This window comes from Apostichopus japonicus, chromosome 17, assembly GCF_037975245.1.
Source record: "Apostichopus japonicus isolate 1M-3 chromosome 17, ASM3797524v1, whole genome shotgun sequence".
NCBI classification, from domain to species: Eukaryota; Metazoa; Echinodermata; class Holothuroidea; order Aspidochirotida; family Stichopodidae; genus Apostichopus; species Apostichopus japonicus.
Window position 1 is genome coordinate 34,496,809 of NC_092577.1, and position 27,589 is coordinate 34,524,397.

Here is a 27,589-nt window from a genome sequence, read left to right on the forward strand (position 1 = left end):
GTGCCATAGATTAAATTTTATAATCGTTATATATACTTTACATCTCACACTTAGTTTAAGAAGAACAAAAACGAAGAACAGTGATAAGAATAACCTTTGTATTCCAAGTGAAGAAGGTATAAAATTTCAAAGAAATTGGTGTCTCAAGAGGTTCAAAATAACCGTTAAATTGTTGTACGGTTTGGTAAAGAATGTTATCCAAATCTCAAGTTTATTATAATCAAAGTTATGAGAATAATTAATGAGGTAATCAGGATTTAATTATTCAAATTGTGGGGTTTACATCTTGAATTTCATTCGTAAGTAGATAAAAGGTGAATGAAAATATATTCAGAAAAAGATGACTGAAAAATTCCAACTAGATCACAGACGCCACAGATTTTGACTTTTTGACAATGAAAACACGCTAAGTGTCTTTGACCATCACTGCAACGTAAAGATCTAAAATAAATATTATATGTTTTTTCTTCCTTTTCTTCATTCCCCTCTAATCAGACTTAAAGGACTAAAAAATTACAAACCAAATCTGATATTAGTCAGATTTTTATTGACCTTTGAAGCTTCAAATTTAAAATTCAAATATTTCTTTTCTCTAAACAAAATAGCTTTTTATATTATAATTTCTATTTTTTTTTAAACGTTTGTGTGATTATCGAGTAGTTGAGAATACGGTAGGATTTTGATGAACGTAACAGCTAAATAAAACAGACTTTGTACAAGGACGTTAGTAATGGGAAATCATATAGGTACATGCATCCATGAATATAAAGAGGTGCCACTAGATCAATTAAAGCACTATTACTCGTTCAATCAAAACGCATTTTAGAATTTTGAACCGGCAAATTTTTACTCAAATATTGTATAAATTTTTCTAATTTCTACATATCTATAGCTTCAGAAATGTATGAACAACATGTACATTGGAAATATTTTGACGGACGTTTGAAAGAAAATCTGGGCAATTTCCGTTGCACTTTCTTCGTATATAATGGCGCGGTAGCTATCATGGCGCAGTTTACTTGGAGGGAGGGGAGGAAAGGGTATATGCTGTCTGTTATTAGTTTGGATGATTTTAACGGAGTTGAAATAATAATATCCGTAAAAATGACAAGTGTATTTATAGGAAAGTTTTAGAAGGAATAATTTGGGGATATTTTCTTTATTGTTCAGGCTGGACACATAAATAACAGTCTAGCTGGTATAAGGCAGGTAATACGAAATAAGATATTTGATAGTGATGATTTGGATGTAGCTTTGCAAAATTTACGTCATTATTTGATTTTGCTTGCTTTGGAAACCATTTTGAGAGACTCGAAAGCACATTTCAAGTTTGGCTTGCCTTGCGTTGCTATGGTAAAGTCATGAAATTTCCGAAAGTGCGTCATAATCGGAACTGCGTCATAATATGTCCCTCGATAATATATCAAGTTAATGTAATTGAATAGTCAACAAGTTGCATTTGTATGTAAGTAAAAGAAATTAATTTGATTAATTCAACCCCCCCCCTTCCCCACCCCTCCGCTCTCCTCTGTTTGGCAGCGGAAATAACTAAACTAAGCACGTTCGTTTCTTTTTAGAATCCTAAACAATCAAATGCTATCTTCTCTCCTTTTTCTCACTCTCTCTATCTGTTTGTTTTAAGGGCTGATAATTCCCAGTTTCGCTATTCCATTTTAACTTCATTTAATGAAATTCAAAGTGTGACAAAAACATCCTTGTGCGTTGCATTTAATATTCATAAGAGATATCCATGTACTACTCAAGTAGTTATTTATATCCTCAAGGCTCTTTTGAAAAACGAAATACACCGTCCTTTCTCTAACTCTTGTCATATTTGGAGGAGTGAGTCGAGCTACAATGGATGCTAGGTTTACGAATTTCTTGAGATTTCTGTCTCATTATTTTGCTTCTTTTTCATATAAGCAACAAGAAAACCGCTCTGCATGGACTAATCAATGCCGGTAAGAGTTCTCGATAAACTTCTCTAGATTCAATATCAACATGTTCAAAGAAATAAGAAACATTATCTCTGAGAATGAAAAGTTCGTTTATTTATAAATCAGTTAACTGCCAGTCCGTTTGAAAACCTTCTTTATTCACGTTACCGGTACTATATGTATGCCATCACTCTCTCTTTAAATCTTGCACTGACATCGACATGAAATTGCCGTCAACATGAGATGGCGGTTTATTTATTGCTATATGAAATCAATTTACACGTGAGGTCACTCCTATAAAAAGAAGTATGGGGAACTTCTTAAAATCCGTACTACCAAAATGACGATACAAGTCTAATTTTCAAACACGTTTAAAGAAAAAATATATATATCTATATTTATATCTATATATATCTTTATATATATATAGATATATATATATATAAATATATATATATATGTATATATCTATATATATATATATATATATATATATATATATATATATAGATATATATATATATATCATTTTAAATTAGTAAAGAAACGTTCCAATTATAGCTTTCATTTCGTGACCTTTCATCACAGATTATCACAGTCGCTTACCTTTTACGACGGTGTTTGATGTTAAAAGCAAGGAAGAAAAGCGCCATTGCAATCCCAAGGACGGCCAAAGTTGTAATAATAGCAAAGAGGTAGGTAGAAATGGTGACTAAGTTCTCTTCTATGATCAAGGAATCGGCGGGAGGACCATCACCTATATTACGGAGAAATAGATGGATATCATGAATAATAATATTATACTTAATGCATATTCAAATTTTACCGAAATTTGATAAGTTTAAAGCTGGTCCGAATTTCATAGACTATACTTGTAAGCAACTTTCAACAGATAGGTTATTTTGTATGATATAATATATGAACTAAAAACTCTTTAACTATTAGAAGATAACACTATTTAAGTTTCATTTTCGTTCAGCAGATTTTTATTAATAAAACGGCATTTGTATGTTCTTTGCATAGGCCTATGTAGTAGTATTAATTCCTCTCATCTAGGATAACTTTCACGAATTTCAGTGAATCATGTAACAATCAAGATATATATATAGGCTCAGCCACCCGCCACCATCCCTCACCTCCGTTACCTTGTCACTCGAATCAGACACATGCACACACAATCTGAATTTAGTACGATATTGTCAATTAAAATTGTTTAATTGCTCGTTGGAATCAAGTGAACAATTAAACATTTTGCAGAAAAATGTTGAATTGACGTGATACGATAAGTTGTCAATTAAACATTTTGCAGAAAATTGTTTAATTGCTCGTTGGAATAAAGTGAACAATTAAACATTTTGCAGAAAAATGTTGAATTGACGTGATACGATAAGTTGTCAATTAAACATTTTGCAGAAAATTGTTCAATTGCTCAGTTGGAATGAAGTGAACAATTGAACATTTTGCAGAAAAATGTGAATTGACGAGATACTGTATGCTAAGTTGTCAATTAAACATTTTGCAGAAAAATGTTCAATTGCTCAGTTAAAGCAACTGAGCAGTCCAACATTTTTCTCTGATTTTTGATAAGATATTATCTTGTTATCTAAACAATTTACTGAAAAATTTAGACATATTGGGGCAAAGTTTTCTTATGTTGATGGTACCTTTAAACTTCCGTAATATCGAACTAGAGTGATCAAACCACTATGTAGCGGATCTAGTACCAACGTTAAAGAGAGTCACAAGTATGTTAGTAATAGTTACCTTGCCATATAACGGAATTGGTCCAAACCAATCGTTCACCAGACAACCTCGATGGGTCGTATATCCCTACGATTCCTTCAAGGTCATCTATAAGGTAACAAGACGAGTGTTCATTGTCAGATATAAAAAGTATTATATTATACCTCAATTATGTTATTCTCTGTATAATACTGCCTCTAGCTTGAGAGTACGTCCATTAACATCCCTTTCTTCTATTGATTAAACCCATTGTCTTTCTTTCAGGTCTATTGTTTGTCTTTTTCAGTCGATATAGTTTACATTTACTTCTATTCCGAGCTAATGTTTTTTTTTTACGACAAAACATTGTTCCTTATTATCCAAACGTATTCCAGATAGAACTGAGCCAGCATTATTAGTCTCCATATATGATACAAATACTTCACTAAGATAGATATTCCAGTCACAGACATTTTAAACCCGTATAGTAAAAAGGAAGAAAGTATTCTACAATTTTAGTTTGAGACTCCTATCTCCATATCTCGTCTTGAACTTGAGCTGTGGTCGATTTAAATGTAACATATTTTAACTGGATAAAATTTCCTTTATTCTTCAGGAAGTGGATCGAATTATGGATGATATGTGATGTCGTAGCGGTAGACAGTCTTCAAGAGCTTTCCTATTATTATTATTATTTTATTATCATTTTATTATTATATTACTATTATTTTATTATTATTTTATTGCTGAATGTTGTTGGCTGGTCAAGCAACCAGTGTGTTGTGACGAACGATTACTTATGCGGATCTGTGAGTGTATCTCATTGCAGCAAAAATGGGAATGATTTTTAAAGATTTCTGTTAATTTTTTATGTTTCAATATTGACAAAACTTTGGAACGATAAGTTGGTCAGGTTGGTGATTTTTATCCAAACCTGATAAAATTTTGATTGACAAGTTGAAATGAACTATAAAGTGAAGGCAAACGAGAGGCATTGTTTGATGATACCAAAGTACAGTGAAATGTTTCCTTTGCTTAAAATAAATGACACAAAATCTCTATGCATATGATTAAAAGCGCATGGATGTCTTTAATGCCATACTGTTTACATTCTAAACGAGAGCTTTTACCCTTCTGTAATATTACCTTTCCCCCCTCACCTCCCCCCCCCCCTAATAACCTGTACCTTTATCAATTGTTCCCTCTTTTTCATGCTCATTTCCCCCAAAATTGCTTCTTATTAAATTACCTTGATTTTGTTCAACCTGCATAATTCCTTTTCTATCGCCGCGACTTGTGAACTGCACAGGACCCTAAAAAGAAATAAAGTTAAAAGTATCAACAAAACATAATTATGAATTTAATTAAATTTAATTATTATGACAGTTTGATCTGAATTACGATATCAATTGGCATTTATCAAACATTCAAAATTTCACCGTACCAAAAGTGACTGGAAAATGTGTTCCACAGATGTGCAATGAAATGTAATAAGGAAGCATGGGATATTAACGTAGTTTTACGTTATATCTTACACAAACACGTCAAGGAAAGGGGGGTCATTGTTCAATACGTGTTTTAATATCAAACTACCTCCCTCTTGTCCCCTTCCCCCACCTCCTCCCCCCCCCCCCTCGTCCATCGTCTCTTCCTCTCCTCTCAGTCGGGATGTAACCATAGAGTATTATACGAGCCCATGGACAGTTTTCGTCATCACCTATCAGTTACCTCGCGGGTCAAGATGAGCCCCCGTTTGAGGCCCTCAGTTTTCCTTAGGTATATTATCAAGTGGGCTCGTCCTCGAGGCTTTAATCCCATAAACTCTCCCACCTCACCCCCCCCCCCCCCTTCCACCCCATCTTCAAGCCGGTCAGCTGATCCTTAAAAAATGATAACGTTCTTTGTCTAAATCAACCACCAAAAAAGGTACTAATATATCAAAGAAAGTCTTACATAACAAAACACGAGGCAAATCAATTCTGACGTCATTGCGGACTACTGCGGACTGTTTATCAAAGTTGGTTATACTCAAGGATAATCACAACAGCTCTTATGTATACACATATGACAACCACAGTGAACTTCCACAACATAAATGTATTCACGGAAATATGTTAACGACAACAAGAGGCATTTTAAAGTATCCTTTGAGAGTCAAAACTCAACTTTGTAACACAATGATAACCAACACTAACGCCTAAATCCCTCAGTGTACGATATAATCAGTTTCTCTCTCCCTCCCTCAGTCCCTCTTTCTCTCTTCCTACCCTCAATAAGCACGTTTTGTTTTCTTGACATCAAAAATTAGGTTTTGCTTAAATTGCATCACGAAAAATTCCCTGTCGACTGAAATATTTTAGCCTGAAAAAGTATAATTTGTCAATATTTGCTTGCTATTTTAGAAGGAAAAACAAAACAAATTTTAATTTCCCATATTTTTGGTTTTGTTATATTTACCGCTGCCTTGAGTTGTCTATCCATCCATCCATCAATAAGCTTGACAGTTGGTCGAAGTTTACGTTTCTTAACTATGTTTTATGTTTTACAGATATTGTCGTGATGAAAAGGATCTATATTTAAGTCTCGCTTACGTAGCTCTGAACTTAATAAGTAACTAGAATTAAATAAAACGGACTTAGAATTTTGTTCATAATTTAATTATTCTATTTTTTTGCAGATAGTTTGCATTCAACGACATATGCCATACATTTTAATTATCAATTTTTAAAATATGGAGTAATGGATTAGAGACATTGTAATAATCACATACGTTTGAAACGTGTGCGTGTGCCTTTTCAAATCAAGTTAAATTTACAAGTTAAAATTATATATATATATATATATATATATATATATATATATATATATATATATATATATATATATATATATATATATATATATATATATATATACATATATAATGAGTCAAGTGTTGAGCCACGTGACATAATCTTTCATTCACTTACCGACACACCTAAGAAGTCTGTTCGATTCATTAAGTGGAAAAACATTTTAGCAAATCGTTCGTTGTCGTAAGAGAAGTTTGCAATAGATGTTGGTGGATCTGTACAGAAAACGAAAGAACGGTTAGTTAGTTAAACAGACAGAGATAAAGAATAAATCTTAAATCTTTTGAAACCTATAAGCCATTGTCCAAATAGATGCACGAGAAAAAATACACATACAAATACACAATAAACAGACCAGCATACACGCCCGCCCAAAACCATCTACATAGAAATTAAAGTAGAAACCTAAACCTACATATCTGATCTAATTTAAGGTTCGTCTATTTCTGCAAAATGGTCTTCCAGACACCTTCTTACGAGTTTTAATCAGAGTTAAAAAGAAAAAAGCATATCAGAAACTTTTTAAGAACTTATGAATTGTATTGGTAAGAGTTTTCGGAGTGTGTATCATCTTAACCAACTTTACTTAAAATTCACATAAAACGGTATACTTTAATAGACATTGATTAATTGATTTTGTGACTAGTCATAAATTTATATCTAACTCACTTGAAAATATTATTTTCCTGTACTGAAACGACTGATCACCTATAACCGTAACCAAACGCTTCCTTTAAATTATTTTCTCTGAAATAATTTGTTAAATATAAATACCTTCATTCTTTAATTTTTCTTCTGCTTCGTGTAAGGTTGTTGCTATGGTCCATGCACTATCGTACCCGTACGGTGCCTCGTGGTAACCCCCTAGTTGGGTGTAGTTGGCACCTGCGTGGTGCCGGTATCGACTCCAGAACTCGGAAGTAGACTATGGAGAAAGGGAAATGTGGACAGTATTTATTTAATGATGTGAGACAGCTCCAAATGATTTCTCTACCTACCTCCCTCTCTCCCCTCCCCCTCCCCTCCCCTCCATTCCCCTCCACCTCCCCCTCCCCCTCCCCTCCCCTCCCCCCTCACCCTCACCCTTCCCCTCCGCCATTAAAGTGTTTCATTGTGACGTAAATTGGTCAAGGCAGTGTTTCGGTGAAGTTAGGAATACCATCAATCGATACAGTGTCAGAAGTCAGGGCAAACGGAGCCAACGAGACCAACGGGACCAGCGGGCCAGCGGGGTCAGTGGGGCCAACGGAGGGTTCCCCAAATATTTCGGTAATTTTTCATTTTTTCATTTCGGTAATAAAAAGCGTGATTATAAAGCTGTACGATGTGATGTATATCTCGTTCCCCTCCTCCATCACCTGGCTGGGCCCGGATCCCCCACAAACTAACTCTGGCCCTGAATCGATGCTTTATATTGTTTCATATACAACCCGCCATTTATACTAGACAACTTGGTCCGCATTTGCAAGTGTGTGCCAGACTACAAGTTGTGGTCGACTCTCTCTTCATAGTACGTTATATATCTATACACAATTACCATTTCGGTATTAAAAGGTACATCTCTCACTAAACGTGCGTAAGATATTTAGATATGAAGAAATTGTCTTTCGTCTACTGTTTTGTTAAAATCAACAAATGCCTTAGGCGAAGACGTTCAAAAAGATTAAGATTGCGCTATGTAATATATAATGATAACATTCATTCATACGTTTAAAAGGTGCCACAGACCAAGTGGAGCAAAAGACACGTGTTTTAACAAAACTGATGACTGTTATCTTGATAAACACTGCAGTGTTTCTTCAGAGGTCTACGAAGATATTAAAGATGGGACTATAGTTATAGATTGAGGTTTTAAAGTTCCCTCATTACTCATTGCAGAAATAAAACTCAAACAAAGTAATCAACGTATAGCGTTCGTATAGGAAATCGACTAAAGTAAGTCTTTCGCAAATAATAGAACTGTTTATATCAATGAAAACACTTATTACCAATTGAGTAAGTTAAGATATCTATCATCCAATTATTTTCTACAATAATTCTTCAAGAAATTATATATATATATATATATATATATATATATATATATATATATATATATATATATATATATAAATCCATCAACAATTTGAGAATATGCATTAAATTTCCGAGCGATCTTCTTATCGTGTGAGTATCGCGTGTAATCAATGTATAACAGGAAACTTAACAGCCGTTAGCATCTCTTCGACCGATTTTTGTCTTCAATTGAGCTCTGCTACTAATTAAAAAGAGACTAGGTCATTTTCTGAAAATTTACTGAAAATGGCACAAACTTTTGGCGTTTTTTATGATCCCAAGTTTCCGTACCTGAAGTTAATCATTTCTATTGTCGTTGCTTTTATATCATTTGTGGGTTTTTTTCTTTCTTTCAGTTTTTGTGAACGGAAACGACTTCAACTCGATTTGTTGGTAGTCTATTTATAATCTTCCAGCGAATACAATTTTCTTCAGCATCCCAAAATTTGGTCAATAGGAAAGATTTGAGACTAAAAAGAGAGCAAAATGTTGCGATTTTTCTCCAATACGTGAAAGTAGAAAACAAAAACACCTGTCAAAATAAGAAAATCTCGTATAGCCGATAGGGATCTAGCGGTCAATGTCATGATAAATGGTCACACTTTACGCTTGTCCGCACTAATGTCCTTAACTTTAATCTATTTATTTCAAACCGTTAAACCTAATCAGTTCGTCTGAAGCGGATTGAATTATTCCGAAAGCGAATCATCATGTCAAAGTGAGTTGTTTTGCTTTTTTTTTATGATTAAGACGTCTGAGCGTAAAATCTGAATATAATCCAAGAAGCATTATTCTTGTTGAAATTAAACAGAAAATGATATTATGATTAAAAATATTAAGAGTACAGAATAAATCAAGATGGGAAACCTGAATAAGTTTGCAACATTTTCTGCTTCAAAAGATTTTCATCAAAAGTTCAAACAGATAACCCGTTTACAAATTCGTCTGTTTTTTCCTCTCTTTTTTGTTGTCATTTTCTCTGTGTTTTTTCTTTGTTTTTAAGATTTTGTAATGTTTTTTTTTCTGAAAACAAACTGAATCCGTTCATAAAAGAGAAGTAAGGTATGTTTCAAAGAGACAAGCAAGGCAAAGAAAGAACGAAATATATTGAAAATTTGTAAGTTTATAAAAATTAAAAATACAGAAGAAAACTGACTCCTTGGGTTATCCCGAATGTATCATTGTTGAAAGCAAATCAGTCTAAGAAAGAAGGAGAAAAAGAAAACATAGGAATCTTGATGACATCACAACCCTCCTCTTCCTGCACGTCCCTGTCCCGGTCCCCGCCCCCGACCCCTCAAAAGTTCCCTCCATCCTCCCCTTTCCCTCTCTTGAAATTTTACTTTTGATGTCATTTTCCTGACAAGGATTAAACCCAAAATTTAACTAAGTCTCCTACTTTGTCAAGCATTTCGTGCCGTTGTCAACTTACTAACTTCTAACTGTCATTCGACTCCATTTGAAGACTAAACATTGCTGAACATTATCTCAAATTAGAAGCACTGGGTAGGACAACATATTGGAATTCGATATTCCGTCTCTCCTTAGCTTCAGGATTCACAATCGAGATAAGTTGTCATTGTTAATCAGGTTTAAAATATATACCCCTGTAGTAAAGAGTCACGATAGATGAGATATAAGTGACGCTTACCAAGGCAACGGCGTTCGCAACACTTGACATGTTTTGTTTCATTAAAAGCATTTAAATTATTTAAAATGTACGCTTATAGCGGACAATGCACTCTCATTCCATTGCATCACGCATGCGCGAATCCAGGATTTGAAAAAGATTGATTGGGGGATTGGAGGAGGGGGTTGCCCTGATGAGGTGGAAGTCGAATTCAATGCAGGGGGTTTGGGAAGGTCTTCCCCAGAATTCTTCTTAATACGAAACGGTAAATTCAGAGACATATCTAGGCTATAACTCAGGTATATAATTACCTAGTTCTACACGCAAAGCTGTGCTAATAATTTTGTTAGAGCTTCAAACACAGGGGTGGGGTGGTGAGGGGGGGGGGGTATGTAACCTCTTATACAACTGAAATCGGGTCTATCATGGACATATGTAGTGTCTGTAGATGAACATTGTATGTGTTTGTACATTAAAACACAGAACAAAGTAATATTCAGTTCAAATGACATGGTCATGCCATTCATTCCACTGTTGCCACATACAACAATGTATAATTCACCAGATCATTGTGTACATAATGTGTTTAGTAAAGCAGAACTTGTCACATATTCCTATATACATTTTTTATATTTTATTATCAATAGAAGACCCCTTTAACGTAGCACATTAACCTACTTGAGAGATTCCCTCGGGGAGAGCGACGAAATGAATCATTTTTGTATCTATTTATATCAGTTTCATAATAAGATTGTTTTTTTGTTTTTTTCTCACTTGGATGTTGAAGTGAACTATTTCATGGAAAGTTCAACATCTCATATCTACCCGGTCTTAACACACTAAAAAATAAAAGGGGGGTGTGGGGGGGGGGGTGGCACGACAATAAATAGAACTAGTGAATGCGAACACAATACCGGCAAATTAATGCACAGTATATTTTGATGACGTCATAGATTAACAGAAATGTGAATGTCGTTAACTTGGTTGGTCATGGCAATTTAATTAACACGACTTAACAAGCCTCGTTGGAGGTATATTAGTAAAATTAATCAAAGTAGTCAAACTTAGTGAAAATATCATATGTATAGTCCAATTACAAACTTATTCACTCAGTGACTTAATAAAGTGTATGGCACGTATTGTCTTCCTGTCCCAATGCAGTTACAACTAGCTTGTAAGTTCCAAACTACTTTATGACAAGGGTTTAAGACATCGCATAGATGTCAAGTGGGCTAATTTATGTACATCCACTGTACCAATGTTGTAGTCCCTGCCTGTGTCAGCTAAATAAACAGGGAGTGAATTTTCAATGACAAAACAATAACCCACTTTGATTGATTTTGTTTCTGTTGTGTTGTGTTCTTAAGAAATAACAAACGTTTTCGAAGGTTTAAAAATTTGACGTGGCCAAAAGGAAATAAAAACTATAGTATAACAATGCGAGAAAAGGATTTTTGTTGCTACAGACGGTATACATTGTAAAAAAAAAAGTCGCCATCTGTTTGAAAGGATACTTACAATATTTGCTAATCCAGGATTAGGTGATAAATTCTTTGGTAAAGCATCGATTGAGAAATATCCTCTCACTGCCTCCCTCATCTCTGCCAGAGTACAGTCGGTGTCGCTAACATTCTTCCACCAGAACATCGTGTACCAACCTGATGAAAATGTATCGAAAAAAGGTAATTTTGCCTTTTTTGCTACTTCTTCTTCTTTTGTAATATTATCATATTTCCATTGAACCTTTAAAATCGCGATTGCTTATTTAATTTCCCTTTTTTTTAGCTTAGACACATGGACTGTACTCAAGGCGCTTTACTTAAGTTTTCTTTCAGTATGGTAATTAAAAGAAAACATTCTTCTTGATTAAAAAAGAAATGGGTATAAATGATATTATTGTGATTTCTACCCTTTACTTAATTTTTATACTGGGGGGGGGGTAGGGTGGAGGGGGTAGGCCCACGATGTTTAACTCTAATGTCAGTGCACTGAATTGGCTCAAAGCGACTCTCCCTTTTCCAAAGATGATGATTCCATCAAAAATTGATACCATCTTTTTTTTCTTCTAAATTACTACAACCAAATCATGTGAACGTGTTTCATGGTGATCGTATGAACCCTTATCAAACTTTGCATCTGGCAACGGCGGGATATCTGACGTCATCATTGCGAAACATATTTATTTCTTAGTGTGTGTACCAAGATTTTTAATCCATAGAGGAAGGAAGATTATATTCTTACAAAACGTCCATATTGATGAAACCTTGAGATCCGTCCACACAAGCAGCTAAGCAAATATTTTAAATGTAATCCATTTGCAAGGAGAAATCAATAAAGATATTCAGTAAAAGAAATGGAAAAGATTACGAAAAAAAAACATTTGCTCCGAGATTATCTTTTCATATCTAGACTTATAGCAATAACATATTTAGATGGAAATGTGATATAATTTTGTCACGTCCACACTTAGTGCCACTTTTATCTACCATTAGAAATATATAAATAATATTTATTACTCGCTTTTCGACTCATGTTTCCCGAATTAATTTGAAAAAGCAATTATTTAGAACGTGACTGTAACACGATTATCTTACGTTAAATGTTATTCCCCCTTGTCATTCCCCAAGGTCTGAATTGAATTACCAAGAAAGTAATAATTAATCATTAATTATAAGCTGGGTGGTATTTAATTTGACTGTTTAGAATACCTGATATTCAAGCATTTACCTATACGTATATAAATAATTGTCAGTAAATACTTAATAATTTATTATATAACTATTTATTAATACATATCTATATATATATATATATATATATATATATATAGAAATATATTTATATATATAGAAATCTATATATATATATATATATATATTTATATATATATATATATATATAAATAGAAATCTATATATATATATATATAAACATAAATATATATGTATGTGTGTAGGTGTACACATGTGTCGTTGTAAGAACTAGCTACTTATAGTTTTAATCTGAAATTTGATCTGATCGTCATGGTTACATAAAGATGGAAATCAAATATCACGTGACATTACCTGTAATAATCCAGACATAGTTTTCGCCGTACATCTGTAATTTATAAGCAGTACAAAATACTCTTCTCGCCATACTCTCGTAGAAGTTTCCTATAATAATTCTAGCCTCTCGAGCCTGGAAGTCAAATCATATAAACGAAACACTTAAAAACCACTTAAAGTAGCGTTTTATGTAATTGATTTTATCTCATTGTGCTTTTCTACTTGTCACAATGTATTCAGTTTTGATCAAAATTGTCTTTGTTTAGTAAACTTAGGTAGCATTATGTACACACACACACATGCACACGCACCACACATATCATCAATTACGGTCCTGGTTTCATGTCCTATCCAGTAAGAAAAATGGGAAAATCTCTTTCTAAATCTAATATATGCAAATAAGGCTATCAGCTGATGAACTGGTAATATTTTTGGTTTGAAGAGATTTGAGTGGTTTCATTGATATTTGGTGTGACCTCTATTCAGTTAAGTTACAATATATTTGAACAGTTTTAAAGTACAGACCTACTCTCTGGCGTCGTATATTCTCTGACGTCATCAACATCTTGCCTTGGTCTGTGCATACATCCTATATATATAGATGTATTGTAGTGACACGAACCCATTAATACTTGGCATGCCGTGTTGCAACTGTTAGTTCATTCATCTATACCGTTCTGTTTTTTCTCCGTTATGGAATCCATTCCGTTTACGATAATTTTAAAAGTAAATATTTCGCATAGATGCCGCATAGCCAAGTGGCAGCATCTATGATGTGTCTTGAATTTTTGAACACACACAAACACACACACGCACACAAAAGCAATTACAAAGAGAGAAAAAATCGATAAACCGCATTACAATAGAAACATGTGAAAGTGTCACGTTTTTCTTTTCTTTTTTCCCGCACAATTTTTTATTTTTTGCTTTCAATGCATTTATGTCCCTAAGACTTTGTATGTATTTGTACGTGCATGTGTCTATAGCCTTTTACGAACAGCAATATTATTACAGATAAACACACCCAATGCCATCTTCACATACCTATACAAAGTCTTAAACGTGATATGCAATGGTGAGTTATAGGTCGAAGAGGAGTATACGTTTTCGACACTTTAATAACAACGGACAACATATACACACACGGGAATAAACTGCTTGTGAACTGAAGACTTTTTCCCAATAAATGTAAGACAAAAATCGATTTCTTAGATACCTTAAGGTTTGCAAGTTGAACCGCCGGGTCACCTGACACGCTTTCAGATGCAATTATTTCAATACCATAATCTTTAGCTTGTTCCCGGAAATCTGAAGTTGGCTGTTGAGTGAAGAAAAGAAAGAGGTTTTACATAGTGAAAGGGATATTCAAATGTCTAAAGGTGATTGCTTCATAAAAACTGTGTATAGTCTTCTACATCTTCAGGAGACAAAATTGCATCTTTATAAACACTTATATATTTGAGCCATCTCAGATTACTAACAAAACACACACATACATGTTTGTATTACATTCCAACCGAGGACCCCATTGTATTTTCCATTGTTCAAATCCACGTACCCTAACCTTAACAATACCCCATACAATAGAATTCTTCCGAGGACGTGGTGATTCTTTAGAAATCACAACCGAGGACCTGGAATTCTTTTGTTCAAGTCCTCGGTCAGAATACAAAACAAACGCATATCTGTTATGAGGTTCTTGTTTTCTGAGAAGGGTTATAATGAGATTATTTTACTACGAAACCATTTACATTCAAATCTTCGGCAGTCAAAGGAATGTTTGGTATATGAATGTACCACAATCACGTGACCCTACTTTCTTTTCGTAGTCTTTAGTATAGCTCAAGTTTTGATGTTATCTCCCTATGCCAGTTGGGACAATTTTCTCACGCATAAATGCAAGATAGGAATACCTTCATGTCACACTTGAAAGCACTTACGAACGACAGAACAGTTTTGAGCTTTTATCTGTAATAGGAAGATGTTCATACCCATGCTAATGATGTCAGTGGTTGCTTGGAAGCGAGACAAGAAAATACATTATTAATTGTTCATTTTGAAATGTCGATTCGCTTTCAATTCGAAAGAGTTAGAAACACTATATTTCTGAGCTGCAGTGTGCTGGCATTCTATGAATCGTGCAAGCAAATGTTTTGGTTATTAACTATCTTGACTGCCTCAAATGCAATTCAGATTTGTTGTTTAAATTCACTTTCTTTTAGACTTTTTCAGCATTTTTATAAAATCTATCGAGCATTTCGGTAAGCAACAGTTCCTCGCCCCATACGATTTTCGATGAATTTAATGTTTAACTTTAACTCACATGTAAACCACAATCAAATTGGCAAACTTTACACGCACCCCCCCCCCCCGATCCCTCCCATCCGCCCACGCGCTAAATGAAAAAAATCAATTTGCATTATTTGACATGAATAAAAATTCATTTGAAAAATTAAGTCAATTAATGAACTATATTGTTATGATTTTTAATATGGAATAGTTTCCACAAAAAAAGGAATAAATTAACAAGACCAAATTCAACCGGAAAGCTCCTTTAAGTTAGACCCATGACGTCTCCGTGTCAGTTGCCATGGCAATTGAAACGAGATCAAGATAATCAACAACAAAAAACCAATCTGAAAAATTCTATCCTAGTAAAGAGGACTTGAAAACAGTTCTTAAAAGGATAGCGTGAGAAGGTGTTAAAAACGGATGTAAAATGTAGAACACGGTAATTATACAGGTCATTAATGTGATACATAATTAGGACAAAAGACGGGTCATGTAAAGTATATAAATGAAAAGACATGAAAGTAACCAAATTTTTTTCATCTTTAAGACAAAAAAAAGAGGGCGTTAGAAGTTGATGGAATTTACTAGTACTTATGGTAACAGGAGATTAGACAGGGTGAAAACAGAGTGGTGAAGATGGTGTATCCCAATGAAATCGATACAAAGATAATGAATAATCTATCAAGTCTGTACTCTTGCAAAGGTGTTCGTTAGTAACATGTAAAAGGGCAAGGACTTTACCGATAAAGATTACAGAGTATACCTTTTATAAGATATATATATATGTAAAGTAGCCATATTGACAATCACATTAAAGATCGCAAAGATTTTGATATTGCGAGGATAAAAAAGAAAATTGCAGCTTTGTGTTATTGACCGTTTCATCTGTTTGATGCTATCTGCAGCATTATGTTCAATCGAGTTTCTTTCAGATGTGTAAATGGTGTCAGCAGTGGGATTCTCCAGCTTGTGTGTGTGCAGACAAAAATGACCCAAAATCATTATAGGAAAGAGAGACAGAATGGAACAGATTTGGAATATAGTACATCACAATGAGAAACGATAATAAGGTAATAATTACTAACAAAAGACAAGATAACAACGACGATAAAAAAGAACAGTTTATCCTGAAAAGAAGAAAAGATACGGAGACAATATATACAACAACTACAAAAGACTGCACAAACATGTAACAAAGAGATGTAATCAGGGGGTGGGGGAGGAGTAGTTGACTTAATAGGTAGCGGCAGTTGACAAACAGGTAAAATAATTTAAAAAAAAGAAATTGAGGATGATTGCCCATTATGTAAGTTTGACTTTTGAGCATATTTGTGGAGTAATACCGTTTAAGCTACCGTACTGTAAAGAGGTAATTGTTATATAACTATCTATCTATATATCTTTCTATCTATGTTTGTCTGTCTGTCATAACAGTCATAAATTACTACAGATTTAACAAATTATTAAGAATCACCATTTAAAAAATCCAATCACTTATCGGTTGCCAATTTTTATTTGAAAATTGTAATAATTGGTCATAAATAAACTAAAGATTTAACACATTATTAATATTGATGAAAACTCCAATCACTGATCGATTCCAAAATTTGATGGCTGTAACGAGTTTATGTAATATCCTTTCAAGGCAATCCCAAGTGTAAAAGAAATTCGTAAACAGAGCACTTTGCAAAGCTGTGGAAAACGCTTATCGTTATTCTTGGTTACGACATTTAAAGGGGGAACATTTAGGGTTTATACCTCTGCGGATAAAAGAGCACTTTAAATGCCCACAAAATTCTTATAATAGCTACATTACTAAAATAATTTCGATCATTTTGAATTTGAAATAGATCTAGTTGTTAACACTGTCTCAATTTAACATGATATTTACCTTATTTGTGCCCCTATGAAGATATTTAAAAGATTTCTTAAAGAGTTTTATGGGTTTGTTTTTTTGCTAATACGAAATTGATGGCGAGGGGTCATTGGTCCACATAATTAGATATGAAAATATCAGAGTATGATTTTTTTTTTAAACTACGTGTTGAATTCTAACTATACTTTTATTGTTTTAGTGTTTCAATATCGTCTGTGTGTGTACGAAGATATAGGCAATTTTTGGATGAGTAGATGGACAGGCAATCTTATAGAGAGCTATACAAAAAGAATTAAAATTCTAAAATAAGGTAAAATATTGAAGCGGAAAACATTTATCCAGCTTGTGAAATAGTCGTCAGTTTTCTAATGACAAAGGCTTATCAAAAAATCTAAGTTTAATGAAGTATACTTTTGTGAGCCGTTTACTGCGTTTATTTTAACGGGAGGCACCAAATTTGCCACATCAAGAGAAAAACTCTGCCCTGAAAATGTCATAACAAAATTTCGTGAAAATATCATGGGTATAAAAGACTTTATTTACGATGTCCAACTTATACGGACCAATTCTCTATCCTTGCGAAGGAAAGACAAATATAAAAAAATATTCAAAGGTATATATCGTTTGGAAAAGGTGCAGTTTTCGCTATTGCAAACGTCATTAAAAAGTAATAATATAATCAATTTTGGTCCATTTATTTGTAAGAACTTTTTCAATTTGGTAATTTACGATGTTTATGAAATATATTATCGAAATATATACACAAAATTTATGTGGTCCATAAAACAAAAACACTTTGGAGTTTGGATATTAAGAACAGTAACACTATACACTTACAATGTAGAACAAAACATGGGACCAATTATCAATTCAGATAATCCGAGAAAAATTATGAGTGGAGAACGCAACCAGTTTAGGGAAATTCTTCGTAAAATACATCAATTTCGGTGGTTATATCAAATGTTAACCAGATGTTAGGTCTTTTTTTTTTGGTCTTCTTGGTAGATGTAACATCTTGAAAAATCGGTACCATGTGAACAAAATGCTTATCGCATATTTCACACTGTTACATTTTCCAGTAAAAGTGTTTTTGTTTTTTTGGCGAATGTATAATAGGGCCTTGGTTTAGCACTTCAACACGTATTCACATTAACAGTTAAATGAATTCAGATTTAAGTGTATTCACACTCAAAATTCATATCCACATCCAAACACAAATTCACTCTCACAAAGATTCACATTGACATTTATTCTTATTGACAGCATAACATATTTACATCCACAACATATTCATATTCACATCCACATGTGTTCACGCATATACTAATATTCACATTCACAAGAGTTCACACGGCCATTCACAGGTACATTCAGTTTCACATTGACTTCCACATCAACATTTAAATTCACACCAAGCAGTATTTTCACAGGTGTTCACATCCACAGACAATCACGTTACGGAAACTTCTGACACATCACTCACACGTATTCACATCCACACCCATTCAAACTCATAATTGTTCACATTACTTGCTTTCACAATCACAGCAATACGCGTTCACATTCACAAGTCATGTGATTCACAAAACTTGCATATTCATGTTCGTTCACATGAACTTGAAGCAAATCCTCCAAATTTGACGTAATCCGCCCCCCCCCTCTCCCCGCCGCCTCCCTCTTTCCGCCCCGTTACTGCCCAAGCCCTCACCCCATCCTCCCTCAAACCTAGAAAATCTGTTAAACAAGAGAGCTTAATGCATATCCTCCATTCCATACAGAGATCAACACTTAATGACATGTGCACGCATCATTTACATAGCAAAAGCTGAGGTCTATATATATACCTGTGTGTTTTCATGCACATTAGTACCATTTCATTGCCTTCAGATGGCCTTGAGGAGTTAAATATCAATTCTTAATCAACTGCTTTATTAAGAGCGAAAATATCAAACAACGATTGAGTTTTCAACTTGACATTGAAGGTTGACAAACACGGTTGGAAGGAAATTTGGTTGACACTTCTGTCAGTAAAGGACTTCATTTGAAGACGCAACTATAATATTTTTACCTTCACATGAACGAAAACCAGCCTAGATATGAGAGGAATCGTAAACAGTAAAAACAAAAGAGGTAATTCGTTTTACAATGCTTACCGTCTTTTGCCATGGACGTAATTACAATAAAACCATATTTTATTTTTTATCTTTTCTCAAAAAGCTGTTTTTTTTTTCTTTACTTAAAATCAAACTCAACTCAAGCTATGCAACGCTTTGCATATAACATGAAAATCCCAAATCAAACTGAAATAGATTTTTTAGTTATTCTTCAAAGTGTCAAATTATTAAAAATGTCATCAAATAAGGTGAAGTTTGCGTCCCTCGGATTTGACATGATGTTTTATTACTTCGTTTGCAAAATTGGGAATTTGAGACTTTCTTCTATATTTCCCAATGCAGACTTTCGTAGTCTAGATTGCTGGTAGTCAAACTTGAGGCTACTACCCGTTTTAAGGGGAAAAAATTGAAGGGTCGCAAAAACATCAGACTTAAAAAAAGGAATTCAGGATATTTGCTAGAGAAAATGTGAAAAATCTTGACTGCTATTTTTTTAGAATAATTACAAACTGTTAGCTTTACATTGAAGCTTTCGGAGAGAAAACGAACATGCAATTTAATAGAAAAGTGTCCATCTGGAAGATGATAAACTAATTTTTGAATCTGAGTCTAAATTGTCCATCCTCCTCTTGCCCTCACAACAGCCCCCTCCCACCCCACCCCATCGCAGAAATGAACATCATAATGCTAATATAAGTACCATAGTAACTTTCAAAGAAGACATATTGCCTCGGCTATGTCCTTTACTTATGTGAGTTGCATATTATCCAACGATCGTTTTTTTTTTCATGACTATCTAGTTTTCTCATTTTAAAACTGATCACGTATTTCCATCAGACGGTTAGATTGGAAGTTGATCTCTTAAACTGAATTACCGATGAATCAAATTAAGTAATAATCCAATCGATTACACATACATTTGTTTGATTTTTTTTCTTTGATCAAAAAGAAAAAGTGCCATTGATTTTGGATTCTGAAATGCTTTGCAAAATTTAAAAATATATTCCTACATTCATATATATCTAGTAATGTTTTCTCCTTTCTCTCTCCACCCCCCCCCCCCTTGTCTCTCTCTCCCCTCTGTCTCTCTCGTCTTTCTCGGCAGGCCTCTTGATAGTTTCGATTACATATCAGACATTTCTATCTCGCATGTTTATCTTCATGGCTACCGAAGCAAAGTTTGAAGATGTATTTGCCATTAATTTGAACAACCTGCAAACGCAGACACGATAGAATTGTGAGAAAAAAACACAACATAATATACACTTTAGAATAAATCAAACCCCTTTTGTCCCCCCTACCTTCCTCGGTCCCAAACAGATACATATAAAGAAGATAAAATCTTACCAATGAGAAGAGGTCTAGATTCTGATGAATCGTCGCTACTCTCTTCCAGCCGTAGTGCTTAAGAATGGCGAACTTGACTACGTTGAAGGCTGTCTCTGGCGGGTACATGCGGAATAACATTGGGTAGAGGGCCCGATTAGATAGTTGAGGTGAGGCGGATGAATATGAGAGCTAGGCGAAAAGATGGAAGGAATTTATGCAAAAATAGAGTGATTCATATCACTATATGTATGAAACATGGTATACGTTGGGAATGTGATGCAAGTTTGGAGATGCATAGATGAAACTTATGTAAATGATTTCTACGTGAACCGGAAGTGGGAATCTAACAGTCAGGATGTACTTCTCTTCTCTCTGTTTGAGGTAAGATCGATGAATGCTAAAAGCAAAACAAGAGGGGACAACTTTGGAAACTTTATAAGTTGACGTCAAACTGTTAAATTTTTTTTTTTTGAGATAATTCGAAATTTAAACAAAATGATTCGTTGTCCAGTTAAATATTAACATTTTTTCACAAGATGACAAATTTCTTTAATCCGTCACGTGAGGAAATCAACATTTTGCTGCAAAAATGACGAAATGATTATTTATCAAATGTTATGAAATTTAACAATTGCCAGCAAAATGATAAAGTGAACACATCATATATTTTACCAATTCAACATTTTGTGGACACAAAATTATGTGATTACGCTACGAAAGTCATCATTTCAACAATTTTTTATCAAAATGATAAATTGAGCATTAAATACATCTCGCATCGAAATATGATCATTTCACAAATTTGCAGCAAAATGATGAATTGCAACAAAATTGGAGAAGAAAATAAAATCTTCACATTTCAACGGCAACTTAATGTTTCCATAACAACGGGTGTAAAATTGCGAATAATTTTTGTTTACTTACGGATAATGCAGCATACATAAATAATAGAAATTTTAAATTACTGGTTGAGGTTGGGAACTGAAATTACCACTTTGTTTTTGTGAGGTCGATGAATTAGAAAGTAATACCAATTAGGAGAAGGAAGGCTGGAAGATAATTACGAATAATGATTTCGTTTTTATTTGGTGAATAATTTATCTGAAGTAAATTCACGAAGGTTAGAGGAAGGTGAGGTAATGGAGGGTGAGATAATGGAGTGTGAGATAGACGAATAAATAAACTTTTAACTTGAGGGGGGTATCCCCCGGTATACCCCTTCCCCAGGTCACCATATCAGCCACTGGAGGGGCGGCAAGATGGTTGATGGTGACAAGTGGGGTCACCAAGTTACAAGTTTGAAGGAAAGCGACCTTGCTGCTAAATATTCTTGATATTTCAATTTTGGGAAATTGTACCGATTCTTTGTGTGAGTTTAGTAAACATCGATATATATTAACTTACAAACTATGGATCAATATTACATCTGGTAAAATATCTTTACACAACTTGAGAAGTTCCGTTATAAAATTCAACCAGCTATACAAATACTTTGATTCAATAAATCGCTTTAAAGGTTTCTCTTGCCAGAGAAGATCTATGGAATAAATAAATAATAAATAGTGAAATTTCACCGCCTTTCAGCAACAATAACAAAACAGTTTAAACTAAACGAAAATATGTCAAGGGAAGTTAAAGTGAGATAAAATGACATTTGAATGTCTTAGTGTAAATGTCATGATGAATTAACTCTATTTTTCAACAATAAACAAGCAAAATACAAATCCGAGCCCCCCCTCCCCCCCCAAAAAATAATACAAATATTCCAAAGATTTACTGAGTGTAACGGTAACATTGTTATACCTAGCCTATACCAGTTTTTGTGTTCTTCTGACAAGTCAGGTCTAGCGATCATTGCGTCTACGTGCGTTCTGAATGCGTATGTTGTCTCTATTATTACAAAAAAAAAACTCTTTTTGATTCTCAATGTTCAGTCACATTTACTGTAAGGTTTAGAGCTGCATTAAAGTTTGTTCTATTTTTCTGCAATATGATTATTTCATGCTCTATCGAACAAAATGAGGTTTATATAACTACTAAATTAGAAATCAATGAATGATGACATTTATGAAAAACATTAGCTTAATTTTGTTGACTTATTATTTAACTACATTAAATTCCCTGATAGTCTTTTTAACGGCTGCTTTAATCTACCAATGATTTATAAAGATTCGAATAAACCTCAAACCCGGAAAAAGTATGTTGTACCGAATTTCGCGAGAAATTTTGTTCCGCCACCATCAGATACATGTATGTGGTGTAAACCGTGCACTGTTTCAAACACCCCCTCCCGTCCCTCCCCTCCCCGCCCCACCTCGCCCCTTTTGGGAAGCTACCTGAAGTCTGGCTGGCATGAGATCTTCAGCAAGAAAATATAACACAAGATGGGGGCGGGGCGGGGCGGGGGGGGGCCAAAGAGAATTTTGGTTTGCTTTCGTTGACATGACTCGTTTAGTAAATATTATAAGTCGCAATCACGTGGATCATAGTTTGGAAACCATCTTAAATTTAGACGATATCAATAACCCGATTCTTGCAAGGACCTGTATCTGATGGGTTGATAAACATCAACGGCGTAATTGATCACTGCCCAAAACAGTTACAGACGGCGGATATTCGAAAGTAAGACCATTTCACGATAACATTCGACTCGTTATTCCATGATTACGGAAATAACTATATTGGCGGGAATGTCATAATATGCCGCATAACATTTCTGATAATTGCCGTGACATTTACAGCAGACCGTAGTGAGTGGGACAGTACACGGCATAATCGATAGGGGTACAGCAGTGAATGTTGGCTCAAGAACATGTCGGATTTGCCGATCATCAAATTACACGTCAGCAGAGGGATAATGTCATCGATTTTCCTCCAACAGTTTTGGAAGGATTAAATTGTAGACCGAGTCAGCCTTTAATCAATCACACGGTAGTGGCAATAAACGTTTAGAGGTGAAAGACCTTATGCATTACATGTTTTATATGTTTTTGTTATAAACTATGATAGGTCACGTGACTTCAGTTATAAGTAAATGTCCGTTAACAAGCAAATTCCTATACAGATGTGTTTTGAAACACCCCCACCCTCTCCGCCTAATGATTATCACATGACCTTTGTCATTACTAATGTAACATGAAGCAAGTTTACGATATAGGATGTATCTTGTAATATTTACCTTACATATGGTTACCTCAAGGGCGTAGGAACCGAGGGCGCCAGCCCCCAGTGGAAAATATGGGGGGCGGAAGTATCATTCCGCCCCCCCCCCCCCCCGCTCCGCAAGTCAGAAAACCCCTTTTTCATTTCCAAATGAGAAAAAAATTTCATTTGGAGCACCAAATTGCATTTAAGGCCAGGTGAAAATGCAAAATTCTTTACAAAATGGAGTGGGAGTTGAAGTGTGCTATATTGCACCAAATTGCATCTGAGGCCACCTGGAAATGCAAAAGAATTCCATTCCCAGGCCGGCCATCAGTCTTCAGCCCCCCCACTCAAAAGTACCTTTCTACGCCACTGGGTTACCTTATATATACTAGTGAAGACATTTTATCCAGGACGAAACAACTAGTCACGTGATCATGGCGAACGAGTATCTATAAACGCAGTATCACGATTGCATCTAACAATAAAGAACAGAACCATATATGTACATACGTTAACTCAGGTACCGCGTTCCTTGTTCCTCGTTTGTTTCAAGTCGTTTTCAAACATTATAATATACACGAGTGGCCTGATTTTTCTTATTAGACTCACCTGGAGTTTTTCTGGTTCAATTTATCTAATAGAACAACTCTCAATCTGTGTCACTGGCCTCATCAATGGTGATATAAAGGTATAATAAGGGGCCCCTTTTGTTTCGTACTTCTTTAGTGTAACCCGAGGTGATGAGTATATTATTCGTTAATTCGATTAAGCGGTCAAGATTTGTACACGAGATGTTTTAGACTGTCTTATATACTCCATTTATTAGGTTGCTAAGAGACACCGATCACGTACGAACAGAGCAAAGTGACCTATATAATACATAATCGAAGACCTGCAGTCTTAACAAATTTCATCCCCGAGTCATAACATCTGTGTCATTGGACATCGTTGTCGAGTATACGATATCCTAACATCGGTTCTGACATTTACCACAAGTTGACAGAGAAGAAGCATTAGGGAAAAAAGCAAAAAAAAAACAACAGATACCGTACTGAAGATGTCAGGAATGTGATAATATACCGCGATGTCAATACGGTTTACCGTTAGATGATATCGGTGTTCCTCTCAACCTCTTTCACCCCAGCAAGGGGCGTCGACGGAAAGGTCGGGCCCCGGGAGTCATTTGGGCACTTTATTAAAATATTCATTTTTTCTTACATATGACTATGTATAGGCCTACTACGTACTAACTTAAAAGTTAACCATTGAAGTTTTGACCTTCCACACGACTTTACAACATTCAAATTCCTGGCCATTGGTAACTTGTCACCCCTCCCCCCACCCTCCCCATCAAGTGTGCCGTATAACTCAAAGAATCGCTCCCGTGACACTCCATAGCACCACGTGTCTCCATGGGTACTTCCCATAAGGTGAAGTCATACTATATTTACAAGTTACCTCACAGGTCTCCATTTATACACTTGTTCGGAGAGAGGCAATGTATGTAGATAGTGAGCCATCGCCAGTGCAACAAGGTAATAATCTGGCCAGGACTCGAACCTGCAAGCCTTAGATCGCAAAGCCATTGTGTTTCCATTTGACCATAACTTATAACAACTTCTACTGGCGACTTATCGTAAGGGACTCCCCCCCCCCTCCCTTCTCCCTCCCTCCCTTCTCCCTCCCTCCCTTCTCCCTCCCTCCATCCCTCTCTCTATGCTCACACCCACGACCATACGTCAAACGATGGACTGACTATACCTGTAATAGATTCCAATATTGCGATGCTTGTGCTGTAGGTGCTGTGACTATGGAACAGCCAGCTCCAAGGACCATGATGTAGGTAACAGATTTATTGTAGAGTTCCCTGTACATCTCATCGGTTCCTCTCCCTCCATCACACTACATTAGATAAAAGGTGGAAAAAAGATGAACATTGTAATACGGAAAGAGTAAATAATATATAATATATCTGACGTCAATTTAGGGCAGTTGATCTGAACATTGAATATTTTAAAACTTTTCTTTTAAATTTTGAACTCCCCACCCCCTCACACCCTCACCCCAACACCCCTCGTTCTCCTCACCCCCTCACCCCTCAACCCCTCACCCCAACCCCTCACCTCCAACCCCCTAACCACTCCTAACTCCTTCCCACCCAAACAAAACCCTTTTAAATTGTGTACATGGCACTGTTCCTCTGCCTTTTTCTAACGCAGTTAAACTAACAAATAAGTTAGCGACAAATTTGCATGGAGAGATTTCATAAGATTAGGTTCTTTATGATTAATTCTTATCTTAATGCCATAATTTGATCACCGGAGAGAATTGCAAAGTTATCCAAACAAGGAAAGGAAATATCCAACAAGAAGAAAACTTTAAAACTAAAATAATAACTCCCTGAAAAATATGTATGGTATTCAATTTGTTTCAATTCTTCTCATCGGTCAACAACATTCTGTTTTCAAAGCAATTTTCTAAGAAAATGGAAAAAAGCACGACTTTAACCGATTGCATTAAAAATGGTATTTCATTGAAAATAAAGTGGTTTTGTGTTTTCTCTGGAGTTGGTAAAATAACAACAGTGATATAAATGAGATAGTTGCAACTGAAGTCTTGAGATCTTTTGCGTTTTTGGAGACAAATTTTTATAAAAACAATGAACAATTTAGGGTACAAAAAAGGGTAATAATGTTACATAGCCTTTGGTGAACTCGTTGAGAATAATTAATTGGTTTTGGCATACTTACGGCCTTGATCCTGGTAATATTTGTTGTAATTAAGTATTGATAAAATACATGACTAATGCAGTTTATTAAAAAGCTATTCGATAAGGATACATAACAAAAAAAGTATTTTGTTGACCAAATCCATATTTGTCATGGCAAGGTAATTTAGGAGGTAGTTGGGTTGAATCACTATATGATACTTGTTAATATGAACTTTATCAAGTATACAAGAAAAATCATATATCCATATATGGATATATATTCAATTAAGTGATTGGAGGTAAAACAGCCAATGTTTGGTTTTTGCGGAGCTTTCGAGCAAAACTAGCTTTCTTCAGTGCATGATCACCGAAAGTGACAAGGAGTAGCAGGAATTGAAACTATTTTAAAGAGAAGAGTGTCGGCATGGCAGTGAAGTCAATGCGACTTACTGATTTAATAATAATAAAGATAAATAAGTTCTTAATATAGCGCTTAATACCAAACGGCCTCTAGGCGCTTTACAAAACTTAAAAAAAAAATAATAAAAAAAAAGACAGAGAAATCAAAGGAATTAAAAGTCTGCTGGATTTAGCAGAAGTTTTGGAAACTTTGATGATTTTAATCCGAGTCGGATAATTTTAATCCGATTCCGTCGTAATTTCAAAGGAATTGTTTTGGTTTATCTGGGACGGCAAATCGTTTCTGATGTTTAAACCGGATGGTGCCGTAGTCTTTAGGTTTAGTTCCCAGAAATGTTCTTTCCTTTTGTAGATTTTTCTGTCAAAAAATCCTTTTGGTCAATATAGATATAGATATATATATATATATATATATATATATATATATATATATATATCTATATATATATATATATATA

General features: G+C 34.7%; 1 protein-coding gene across 1 annotated transcript in view; it reads right to left on the reverse strand.

Moving 5' to 3' along the window:
* Nucleotides 1-27,589, reverse strand: part of LOC139954890 (gamma-aminobutyric acid type B receptor subunit 1-like) — a 42,269-nt gene that overhangs the window by 6,896 nt on the left and 7,784 nt on the right. The window contains exons 2-11 of the mRNA XM_071954867.1: nt 25,763-25,903; nt 20,873-21,043; nt 14,460-14,561; nt 13,262-13,376; nt 11,715-11,854; nt 7,286-7,436; nt 6,629-6,726; nt 4,909-4,972; nt 3,702-3,788; nt 2,544-2,694 (exon numbers count right to left, since the gene is read on the reverse strand). Of these exons, the coding sequence (XP_071810968.1) occupies nt 2,544-2,694; nt 3,702-3,788; nt 4,909-4,972; nt 6,629-6,726; nt 7,286-7,436; nt 11,715-11,854; nt 13,262-13,376; nt 14,460-14,561; nt 20,873-21,043; nt 25,763-25,903 (1,220 nt within the window). The remainder of the gene's footprint in view (nt 1-2,543; nt 2,695-3,701; nt 3,789-4,908; nt 4,973-6,628; nt 6,727-7,285; nt 7,437-11,714; nt 11,855-13,261; nt 13,377-14,459; nt 14,562-20,872; nt 21,044-25,762; nt 25,904-27,589) is intronic.